This window comes from Narcine bancroftii, chromosome 7, assembly GCF_036971445.1.
Source record: "Narcine bancroftii isolate sNarBan1 chromosome 7, sNarBan1.hap1, whole genome shotgun sequence".
Taxonomy (NCBI): domain Eukaryota; kingdom Metazoa; phylum Chordata; class Chondrichthyes; order Torpediniformes; family Narcinidae; genus Narcine; species Narcine bancroftii.
In genome coordinates this window covers 169,422,500-169,434,874 of record NC_091475.1, presented here as the reverse complement: position 1 = coordinate 169,434,874, position 12,375 = coordinate 169,422,500, and the positions used below count along the sequence as shown (strand labels likewise).

At 40.0% G+C, this 12,375-nt stretch overlaps 1 protein-coding gene across 1 annotated transcript in view; it reads right to left on the bottom strand.

The window, feature by feature from the left end:
- Window positions 1-12,375, bottom strand: part of aasdhppt (aminoadipate-semialdehyde dehydrogenase-phosphopantetheinyl transferase) — a 55,926-nt gene that overhangs the window by 13,423 nt on the left and 30,128 nt on the right. Inside the window, exon 3 of the mRNA XM_069891225.1 lies at window positions 2,427-2,548. Within this exon, the coding sequence (XP_069747326.1) occupies window positions 2,427-2,548 (122 nt within the window). The remainder of the gene's footprint in view (window positions 1-2,426; window positions 2,549-12,375) is intronic.

The window sequence follows — 12,375 nt, the reverse complement described above, 5'->3', positions numbered from 1 at the left end:
AAGAAAATGTACCTGAAGAGTTACTCTTGTAACACCTGTACAAAATTAATTAATAGACATGAAATAACATGTTGTTTGACTTAGGAAAAAATCCATAGATTATTAAAGTGAAACAAGATACATTTTATAAACTCAAACATAACACTTTCCTTTAAGGAATTGTTGAAGCAGACAGCATTGCATATTTTTGACGAGATTGGATGATTTATTTGAAATGAGGAAACAAATCTTGCAGGAAAGGGCAAAAGGGTAGTTTTAGTCAACATGAAAGTAAATAGAAAAATATATAGAAGCTACCTGGAATCAGTATGTCCAAGTATTAAAAAGTGTATTAAAAAACTGAAGGAACTCAGCGAGTCAGATATCATCCATGTAGGGAAATGAAGAGTCTGTTTCAGGTTGAAACTCTGCTTCAGGATTGAAGGTGGAAGCAAAGGAAAAGGGATGGGTGGGGTGCAGATGGAGTAAAGATTTTTCTATCCAAGCCCCTCCATCACAATTACTCACTTTCTTTCTACTTCCCCACAAGACACCTCTATCCTTTCACTGGCCCTATCAGGCCACAACACCTCCGTTACATGGATCCACCCAGCATCTTTCTTCAGCAGCTGTCTCCACCTTCATACTGCCCTCTCCTTCCTAACTCCATCTGGTACCCACCCCCTTTTTTCCCTTTGCTTCCACCCATCACTGTCACCCCACCTGGCTGTTTATCCTTCACCTCTCAGTTCACCCATCAACCACTGCCCATTCTCCCTCTCTTTCATGTGCCCACCTTTCCTCAGTCCTGAAGCAGGATTTCAACTTAAAATGTCGACTGACCATTTACCTCCATGGTTGCTGCCTGACCCAATGAGATTCTCCAGCAGTTTTTTTTTGCTGTAGATTCTAGCATCTGCAATCTCTTGAGTAGTCAAGTTTATTCCAGGCTCAGACCTTGCACCTATTGAAGATATTATGTTTGGTGCAACCTTAAGAGAGTAGCCAACATCATAAAGGACCCTCATCACCCTGGTCACGATCTCACTGCTACCTTTGGACAGCAGGTACAGAAACCTGAAGACCAGCACTTCTAGGTTCAAGAACAGTTTCCAATGCCTGAAACAGTAAATTCTGCAGATGCTGTGATTGTAGTCAAAACACAACTATGCTGGAGGAGCTCAACCAGTTTTGCACATTCAAAGGAAGATATATTATATATGTTTCAGGCCGAAACAGTAAATTCTGCAGATGCTGTGATTGTAGTCAAAACACAACTATGCTGGAGGAGCTCAACCAGTTTTGCACATTCAAAGGAAGATATATTATATATGTTTCAGGCCGAAACAGTAAATTCTGCAGATGCTGTGATTGTAGTCAAAACACAACTATGCTGGAGGAGCTCAACCAGTTTTGCACATTCAAAGGAAGATATATGACATAGGTTTCAGGCCTCAGCCCTTCTTCAAAGTATGAAGGGGGGTTAAAAAAAGACAGTAGTCTGTGTAAAAGGCTGGGGGGAAAAATCTCACTCTTCTCTACATTGGAGAGATTGGATGTAGACTGGGTGATCATTTCATTGAGTACCTCAGCTGTGTCTGGTGTGGATCTCCCAGTGGCCACCCATTTCAATTCCCCATCCAATTCTCTTGCTGACATGTCCATGGTCTCATGGATTGCCAAAATGAGACCACCTGCAAATTGGAGGATTAACACCTCATTCCATCTGGGCACCCTCAAATCAGATGGCATTAACATCAAGTTTTCTGGTTTCCATTAGAACCTACCCCCTCCCACCCCACATTTTCCCCGATGAATTCTTTCCTCCAGTTCTATCAGTCTCTCTCTTCCCTCTGTCTCCTTTCACAGAGCCAAAATCAATTCTCACTTTTCCTCTCTTGTCCTCTTATCCAATTAACACCTTTTGTCTGTTGGACTGCATTCCTCCTTCACCACATTCCCCCCCCCACCCCTTTAACAAAGATGTCTGTCTTTTTTTGCTCATACCTTGATCAGGCCTGAAACATCGGTAATATATTCTTACCTTCTATGGATACTGCGAGACCGGCCGAGTTCCTCTAACATCTGAGTTTCCAATATCCATCCATCTCTTGAACCACCCCTTGTTACACTAATCAGGGACTACCCCACCTGGACAAAAACACTGCCTGCACTATTGTAACACCATTTATTTTTATTTTGCTATAATTACTGTAAATATTTATCTTTTGTATTTCTTTTCTTTTTAATTTAATGGAATGTACTTTTGCAAGTTTCCCCCCACCACCACCACCACCACCAGAAGTAACTGACTGGCTCCAGCAAGGAAGAATTTTGATTTGAATCTACAATGAATATGATAATAAATTCCTAATCATTATTTTATTTAACATTACAAAACTTTTTCATTTATCCATGTTGAAACTGGTTATTAAAACAAAACCTACCCAGTGTCTGTAAAACATGTCCAGTTGTGCCCATTCATCACCTGCCATGTTGATGGTATTCCATTCATAATCTGTAAATTGTCTATTCATAATTCGGAAAAACTCCTTAACAGAGGTGCTTCCTACCAAAGAATGAGAAGAGAATCGCCCAGTTATTTAACAACTTTTTGACAAAGAAAAAAAATATGAAAAATAAAGGAATTTCAAAAAGTTAAAATAAGTTAGGTGTTATATTATTCTTGTAAGACATAATGATCCCAAAATATTATACTTTAGATCTGCATACTGCTAACCTTATAATGATTTGTTTATGCAGCACAGCTTACTGAATTTGTAACTAAAAACAGATATTTTGTGATCAGAAAGATGAAGTACATCAGTGGGAAGCACTGAATGATTGCTTTTTTAAATTTAAATTTTATTTTTTAATTAAAAAAGAAATTAGACATACAGCAAGGTGACAGGCCATTTCAGCCTATGATCCTGAGCTGCCAAATTTACACCCAATTAACCTACAACCACATACGTTTCAAACTGTGGGAAGTGTGACAGAGTATATAGAGGTGTTTGGGGGATAAATTGGGAAAGATTTGTTGGAGCAGGTCACACACAAACACTTTAAAACACAGAATTTTTGCAGGAGCGCAGGTTTGTCTGAAAAAGTTTGCTGTCTGGAAGAGCATGTGATCTTTGCAGGCAGAGGGAGAACAGCTTTGCTCTCAGAGTGGGAGGGAATGAGAGAGAGAGAGTACTGGCTGTCTGGTATTTCCCTTGGAATAGGTGAAACAGAAAGTAACTTTGTGGTGACCTGAAAGAAAGAGATTATCATCTGGAGAACCCTGAAAGGGGGAAAGTTTCATCAGCAAGACACTGGATTGGCTGTCCCGGAATGAGAAAACTCTCTCACTGAAAACCAACAAGAACCCTCCTGAGTGGTAACCATTTACCTATTAAGCACCAAAGCCTGGTGAACTTTATTAATGCTAACTTCTGTGCACAGAACAAGAATTGCCTACAACCAGTGAGATTGGACTGTGAACCAAAGAACTTTTCCAAACTTATACACATATTACACACACGTGTGCTTAGAATTAGAGGGGGGGAGGGGTTAAGTAGGTTAAGTAAGTCAATAGAGATAAGTTAAAGTTTGATTCTGTTTTCATGTTCAAAGATAATTAAGAGCAACTTTTGATTAAGTAACCCTTTATTGTGGTGCATATTTATAGCTGCTAGGTTTTGGGGTCCTCTGGACTCATAGAAAGAAGACACCAGAGTCCCTGGGGAGAAACTACATCGACATGGGGAGAACATACAAACTCCTTGCAGGCAGCACAGGATTTGCACCATGATTCTGATTGCTGGCACTGTAAAGGGGTTGCGCTAACCGCTACACTGTCCTAAGTAAACTATAAATGGCAGTAGGATCGTCCAGATAAATACCATGAAAGTTATTGGTATCTGTAGCACAACATAGTGCTGTTTTTTGCCTTGTTGCTCATAATAACATAATCAAAGCTATCCATAGAAAAAATAGGAAAAAACATTCACCTCTAAAATAATAATCAATTTCTTTTCCAGATGATGGTTAACATTGTTTATTTCTATCACTTTTAATTTGGATTTCTAGTCCTTTTAAGTCACACAGTCATTCACTGATACAATTCCAGGGATGGCTCTTCAGTGGAACTGATCGGGAATTTTAAAATATTAAATCAAATCCCTTTTTTTTCATGTTTTGATTTATATTTGACATCATGCAAATGAGTTTTGAAAGAGAGCATTCTTGTTTTTGATGAAAGCACATTCGAAGATACTTGTCCAAACTGGCTGAAAAAAAAGGGATACATACAGAGAGAGAGAGAAAACACACACATGCAGAAAATAGATACTGTGTGTGTGTGTGTGTGTGTGTGTGTGTGTGTGTGTGTGTGTGTGTAGAGCTTAAATTCAACTGTAAAAACCGTTTGACATGAATTTGGTGTATAAGACGAACCAGAAGCACTTCCCCACTGTTGGCACTGCCACTCCCCAACACTTCCCCACCGCTGGCCACTACCATAACCCACCCACACATTCTACAATTGTAGAGCCCAAGGTCACCGCTCCAGCCTGGGAACCCGATGCTCTTGCTCGGTAGGCCAAGGTCGCCACTCCTGCCCAGAAGTCAACACGTATCCGTGGTTCCTGCACCGGAGCACTTGGGCAGTGAGTTGACTTCTTCGATGCAGATGGCATCACACTCCATGTTGAGAATGGAGTCGCCAATTCTGGCTGCAGTCGATCCTAAAGACTTGGACCCAGCTCCACTTGGCATCTTCCCGACCAGAAGCAAAAATATTTTTTAAAACTTAGCTTGCTTAATTTACAGATTTGTTACTTGGCGATTGGGGCATTGTAACAAAGTTTGAGTTATTGCTGGGAGACCCAGACACCAGTCTCCTGCACATTCCATGCTCAATTCATTGGGTTTGATCCAAGGGACAAAAATTAATGAGAAATCCTTTATGAACAGCAAGTACTTCACCTTTCAGAGAAGAGGGAGATTCATTTAGTTGTCATTGTACCATTTTCTACTGGTACCTTCTCATACTATACAAAATTGTTCTGCAACTTGTCATGATACCATGCAAAAACTGGCCAGTACATTATACACTGGTAACATCAGTAAAGGTTTTTGACTGAGAAAGGCAACTATTACTGCATTGTCTCCATCTCTGCCTCCCATTGCCTTGGAAAAGCAGCCAACTACTTAAAAAACTCACTACACTCCAGCCACATTGCATTTACCCCCACCCCTGTCAGCAAGAAAATCTACAAGTGTGAAATCACATTCCACCTGATCCAAAGAGTTTCTTTCTTGATGCTACCAGACTCTTGAATGAGCCTCGTGATAGTAAAATTATATTGCCGTTGCTTTGTACCAACCAATCTCTCTCTGTAACTCTATTGTGCTATGTCTTACTTCTGTATTGGACTGCCTGCAAAACAAACTTGGTACATGTGACAATAAACTTGAACTTAATATATTAAAATTGCAAAAAGAGGACTGAAGATTGCACTTCAAAAGTAGAACACTTTTCACCATTAAAAAGAGCTCATCCATCAAAAGCTGTTTATAGAGCATCAAGCTGAATACATCAATGTATGAAAGTAATAATTTCTGAACAAGACAACAGAGTATTAATCTGTTCAAAGATGCAAGATGTGTGAGGTGATAATCATGTATTTACATAGTTAGTTCATTATTCAGCACCAATTAGTTGCAGCTATCTGAACATCTTTAGTTAGTCAAAATGCCAGAAAGCATGGAAACAGGCTCGTTTTCCCACTGAATCAGTGGCAACCATTTATACTCAATCCATTTTATTCTCCTTGTACCCAACAACTCCCCTTAGATTTTTACCATTCACCTCAGCAATTTACAGTGACTGGTGAATCTACCAATTTTATTTGTTTCAGATGTGGGAAGAAACCACATTACCTAAAGGAAACCCACATGAGCACAGGGAGAACACAAAAACTGCACCAGATGTCAGGGTTTAACCTAGTGACTTCATGAGGCCGATGAAGTCCACCCATGGACAAGTAGACAATCTATTTGTGGCAAAGGTCATTTGCTGAAATTTCAGTACATTACTGACTTACTAAAATAAAATTTTCAAAGCTGATTTTATACTGACTGTATCGCTGCCTTAATATGTACAATAAATATTCCAGATTTAGCAGATTACAAGAACATGTAGTCATTTATGTTTTAAAAAAAATAATGTCTGGGAATTATTAGAAATAATATGCATCTAATATGACATTGAAAAGAAAAAAGTTACAAGGGACATTAACTGTCAGAAATTATAATACTATAGTGTACGGCAGCTACATGGCTAACTGAAATAACACAACCAGACAGGTTAAGCTCAGTGAGCAGAACTGATTTATTGCAGGCTGCCTGGCTGGCCTTATACTCCCAGTCCGGACCTGGCTGAGAACCACGCTGGGAGCGCTGATGACCTCATGGCGTCACGTGGGTCCCCAAGCGTGGGCTTCTGAGCCCAATGCCGAGGTCGAAGGGGAAACTCCCGACAGCGCCATTTTGGCTGCCTGCCCCGCCATGTGTGTCACAAGCGGGCCCGGTTCGCCTGCCTAACGGCGTGCCGCCACAATAGCTTGGATAAATAGTAGCCCTCAAATTCCTGCAATCAGTTGATTAGGTTTACACGTCAGATTCAAGCTTGGTCTTTGCAACATGAGTTGGAAACCATAATCCCCTCCATTTCCTCCTACCCTCCTCTATAAGGCATTTGGAATCTGATTGAATAGAGCAGTGATTTTCAATGGGGCCACAGCACGTTTAAGTAAAAGACTTGTTTACTTTTCACCTAACATTACTTAAAAATCATTAAAAAAAATTAAGTTGTCAGGAGAGAAGTAGATACCAAATGACTTCTTCACAGGGAAGGGCAGAGTACTGGGGTGGGGGACGGGGGAGGGTTGAGAATGGCTGGAATAGGGGAAATCATGCATTTCCCTAACCAAAGCACTTTAGAAAATTGTGAAGTAAACAACATAAAATTAAGTGAATTAGTCCAATCAAGTTAGAATGGAAATTCGGTATCATATCTTGTAAAGAAAAAGTTTGCATGAAAGGATAAGAGATTAAGAAAAAGCAGAATTGATAAAAAGTCTGTCTTTTAAAATTTCCAACAATTAAAACCCAAATGAAGAAAACACTATACTTGTAGGAGTTATTTGTCACTGCCAAAAAGGTTGGCTGACAACTAACAATTATCACACTTAAAAATGTACTTAGGCTTTAAATTATTTAGTTTACAGTGGCAAGTTCACTTTGCAGTTTCAATAAAAGAATTGGAAAATTTTGACACTTGATGCAATTGATGGGGGCGTTTTTGAGAAGCTAATTTTGCAGAAGTTCACCTTTGACAACAATTTTTGCATGTAATGGACCGTATGAAGCTGTTGCAGTATGTGCTGTCAAGTAACTATGTCCACTTTTAGCATCTTTGGTACCATGAAAATTTTTGACAACAATAACGAGTTTTCAAAATCCTACTCATAATTATGTACAACGTTTGGATATTGACTAACCAATTTATGATTTGGCTGAAGGGTCCTAGGGTACTGTGGCCAGATTTGTTGAGCGCTGAGCGCGCACTGTGATAGGATATAGATATGTTTTTGGGAGAATACATTGGGACAGGGTTTTTAGTGTAGGTCACATACAAACACTTTAAAACAGATCTTATTTAAAATACTGGAGTTCTGCTCATGCTAAACATGTTGGATCCAACAGTCTTTGCAAAAGTTTTGGAGAGTGCCCAAGAGACTTCACTAATGGATTGTTGTTTACAAAAAGGCAACAGATGAAAGAGCTTGTCGGAGCAGCATTCTGTCTGGAGTGGAACTTGCTGTTCTAGGAGGGTCATGTGGTTTGCAAGCAGAGAGAGTAAAACAGGCTTTATCTCTGTGAGAGAGAGAGACAGAGATCAGTTCTACAGTGATACAGTCAGCAACAACAACTGGAACTGGAACGGGACAAGCTGGCAAGCTTGTGGAAAACCCCATTAGGAAGACGGGTTGTGAGTGCTTAGTTCAGCCTGGTCAAAGCAGTGTGGTTCATGCAAGAAGAGAGGATTGGCTGTCTAATGTTTCAGTTGAAATAGCAGAAACAAAAAGGCACTCTGTGATGACCTGAAAGAAAGAGGTTATCATCTGGAGAACCTTGAGGGGGCAAGTTTCTTCAGCAAGACACTGAAGTGGCTGATTAAATAAGGTATCAGTTATGGGTGTCAGTGTATAACGAATCTCTCTCTGAAAACTGACGAGAACCTTCCTGAGCGGTAACCATTTACCTTTCAAGCACCAAAGCCTGGTGAATTTTATAAATGTTAAATTCTGCGCCCAGTATAAGAATTGCCTGCAACAGTGAAATTGGGAGGATTGAGAACTCAGATTGGACTGTGAATCAAAGAACTTTTCTGAACTTACACACACATTACATACACATGCACAGAATTAGAATAAGTTAGGTTAGTTAAGTCAATAGTAATAAGTTAAAGTTTTTTTTTCAGTTGGTTGTTTTTCCAGACTCTGTTGTGTAGTCTTCCAAAGGCGCTATTTGCCTTGGCGAGTCTGTTGTCTATCTCATTGTCGATCCTTGCATCTGATGAAATGGTGCAGCCGAGATAGGTAAACTGGTTGACCGTTTTGAGTTTTGTGTGCCCGATGGAGATGTGGGGGGGCTGGTAGTCATGGTGGGGAGCTGGCTGATGGAGGACCTCAGTTTTCTTCAGGCTGACTTCCAGGCCAAACATTTTGGCAGTTTCCGCAAAGCAGGACGTCAAGCGCTGAAGAGCTGGCTCTGAATGGGCAACTAAAGCGGCATCATAAAGATAAGCGTATACAGAGCCGTTGTCATACCCACACTCCTGTTCGGCTCCGAATCATGGGTCCTCTACCGGCACCACCTACGGCTCCTAGAACGCTTCCACCAGCGTTGTCTCCGCTCCATCCTCAACATCCATTGGAGCGCTCACACCCCTAACGTCGAGGTACTCGAGATGGCAGAGGTCGACAGCATCGAGTCCACGCTGCTGAAGATCCAGCTGCGCTGGATGGGTCACGTCTCCAGAATGGAGGACCATCGCCTTCCCAAGATCGTATTATATGGCGAGCTCTCCACTGGCCACCGTGACAGAGGTGCACCAAAGAAAAGGTACAAGGACTGCCTAAAGAAATCTCTTGGTGCCTGCCACATTGACCACCGCCAGTGGGCTGATAACGCCTCAAACCGTGCATCTTGGCGCCTCACAGTTTGGCGGGCAGCAGCCTCCTTTGAAGAAGACCGCAGAGCCCACCTCACTGACAAAAGGCAAAGGAGGAAAAACCCAACACCCAACCCCAACCAACCAATTTTCCCTTGCAACCGCTGCAATCGTGTCTGCCTGTCCCGCATCGGACTGGTCAGCCACAAACGAGCCTGCAGCTGACGTGGACTTTTTACCCCCTCCATAAATCTTCGTCCGCGAAGCCAAGCCAAAGAAATAAGTTAAAGTGAGATTCTGTTTTCATGTTTAAAGATAATTAAAAGCAACTTTTGTTTAAGTAACCATTTGCCTTGGTGAACGTCTATTGCTGCTGGGCTCGTATCAGTACATTGTGAGGAGGACATAGTACATTGTGAGTTTCCATAGTAATAGAAATAGGTTAAGTACATGGGCAAAAAGTTGTTATGTTCAGTAATAATGTGGGAAACTGAAGTTATTCATCTTGGAAGGAAGAATGAAAAGCAATTTACTATTCAACAGAAGTGAGGCATCAAAAATGTTGCAATACAAAGGGATCTAGGGGTCCTAGTGCAGGAAACAAAAAAAAAAAAAAAAAATTATTGGCAAGTTTATGACACCAAAATTAGTGGAAGGAGATATCCAAAATTGCAACAAGAAGTGGACCAAGGATTAGCAGACAGAATTTACTTAGACAAGGGGAGTTTGAACTTTGGTATGCTACACTAGGGCAAGACTTGCACATTAAATGGCAGGGCTCTGAAATGTTGTACAACAGAGAGGTTCAGGTACATAGTTCCCTAAAAGAGGTGACACAGGTTGACAGGATGCTTACCTTCATTGATCAGGGCATTGAGTACAGGAGTTGGAGTATCATGTGCCATTCCGGTTGCTTAGCTGTAGAAAAGATGTTATTAATTTGGAAAAGATTCAGAAAACACTCACAAGGATGTTACCAAGACTGGAATGCCTGAGTTATGAGAAGACATGGGATAGGTTAGGACTTTTTGTCTGAGACTAGAAGGCTGAGAGGTGACCGTAAAGCTGTATGCAAGATCATGAGGGGATTAGTTAAGGTGAATGGTCACCATCCTTTTTTTCCCAGGGTAGGGGAGACTAAAACCAGAGAGTAAAAATTTAATGTGAGAGGGGAAAATTTAGCAGAGATTCAAGAAGCAGGTTTTCCTCCCACATAGAGGATAGTAGGTATATAGAATAAGGTGCCAGAGGAAGTGGTAGAGGTGGGTATAATTACAATGTCTAAAAGACAGATAGGTTTATGAGGCATCACAACTAAGTTAGATGAAGTCAGAAGGCAACTTGGCTGACATGGACTAAATGGTCCGCAGGGCCTATTTCCAATTCCATAACTCTTTGGTGCTTGGGAAATCAAAGGTCTTGTCATAGGATTTCTGCCAGATATGATTATGTTCACCCTAATCAACTATTTGCACTGCCCTTTCCACAAACAGGAGAGTAAATATTGTTATAATAAGATCTTTTAACTCAAGATAATCAGAATGATTCAGCAATCTTAGACAGGACAATTTTTGCTCCAAACCATACAGAAAAAAAATTTAAATAAGTCAATGCATATGTTGTGCAGTAGATATCTGGAATACAATCAATCCCATGCAAGTCATGGATATCAAAGACCTGGTAGTAAAGCCAAACTCCCACAAGGCAGTGACACAATGAGATAGCCCACATGCATTTCCAATGCTATCATGAAATAGCTTAGTCCTGCAACTTGAATATTTTACATTACCTTTGATTTTACTTAGTCAAGTTCGGTCACAATAATCATTTGGATTAAAATGCAGGGACAATCAAACATGAACTGAATCTGGATTGACATTGATCCTCTCCCCAATGTAGTTGCTCCTCTTCCCTTGCCATATCTCCTTCTAAGTGTAAAAATGTAGCATTGAGAGTAACCAAACAATTTGATAATTAGTAGTATGGATGACAGTGGTTGACTGAAGGAAATTAATGAAGGCCAGAAGGGTATAATAGAATGAATGAAGAGTTAGGTGGGTTGGAAGAGTGGAATACACAAAAGAAATTGAAACAACTCAAATTTGACCATATTGAGAATTTTACCAATGGACCATTCAAAACTGAAGGCAAAGCACTTCCTTTAAATCATTTCATTTCTAAATAATTCTATTATTGGCAAAGTACAATTAAAACATCTTTTAAAAATATCCCTTCATGGATTATTTCTCAAAATTGCTTCACAGATCTACTATTTTTCCACCGTATAAGGGATCAGTTTTGTTCTTCAACTCATCACCACATCCTGTGCTTGGATGGTGCCCCAATATCTCAGCAACCAGAAATGGTTTAATGGTGTAGCCAAAGCAATGGAAGATGCTTTTGATTTTAAATGAAGAAAATGGAAGCTAGTGACTTGGTTGGTAGCTCTGTACTAATTAGAATTGTTAATGGAGTTACTCAGATTCCTTAGTTTCTTTCAAGTGGTTTGTTTATATGTATTTCTATTTCATAAATTTTATTACAAATAAGTACGGTGACTTTCAGAGAGCTGCAATAATGACTGACAAGTTCGCTAATGTCAATTGCTAAAGAATACTGTCGCACATACCTTTTAAATCTAAACATAAACTGCAGCTCAGAGGCGCCATCTTGTGGTATCTGTTCTAATTGTGAGGGAATAAATTTCAAGGAAACAAATTTTAATCAAACAATATTATTAGAAGTACTCACATTTCAATTAAAGTACGGCATTAAATATATTTCTTCCTTTTGCATTACCATCTTTACCTCAGGCCACAAGCAAACTATAGAGGGCAAAAAATATGCATGTTCCATAACACTTCTTAGCTCCTAATGCAACATGGTCATGCCGAAAGGCAAGCAGAGAATATACAAGGGTTCCTCAGGTTATAAATGATCGGACTTATGAAAATCCAACTTTATGCAAATTCTCCCATACATTTTTAAAGCAATGCTTTATGTTATTCATCAATGTCTAGATACAGTAACTATTTCATTAGTTTAATTATAGGTAGTGTTAAGGCGACTTCAATGAAATGAAAGTATTATAGCAATATGTTAAGGAATGCTAAAATGGATGTTTCTGATTTGCAGAGAAATTAACTTATGGGCAATTCTCAGGAACCAGG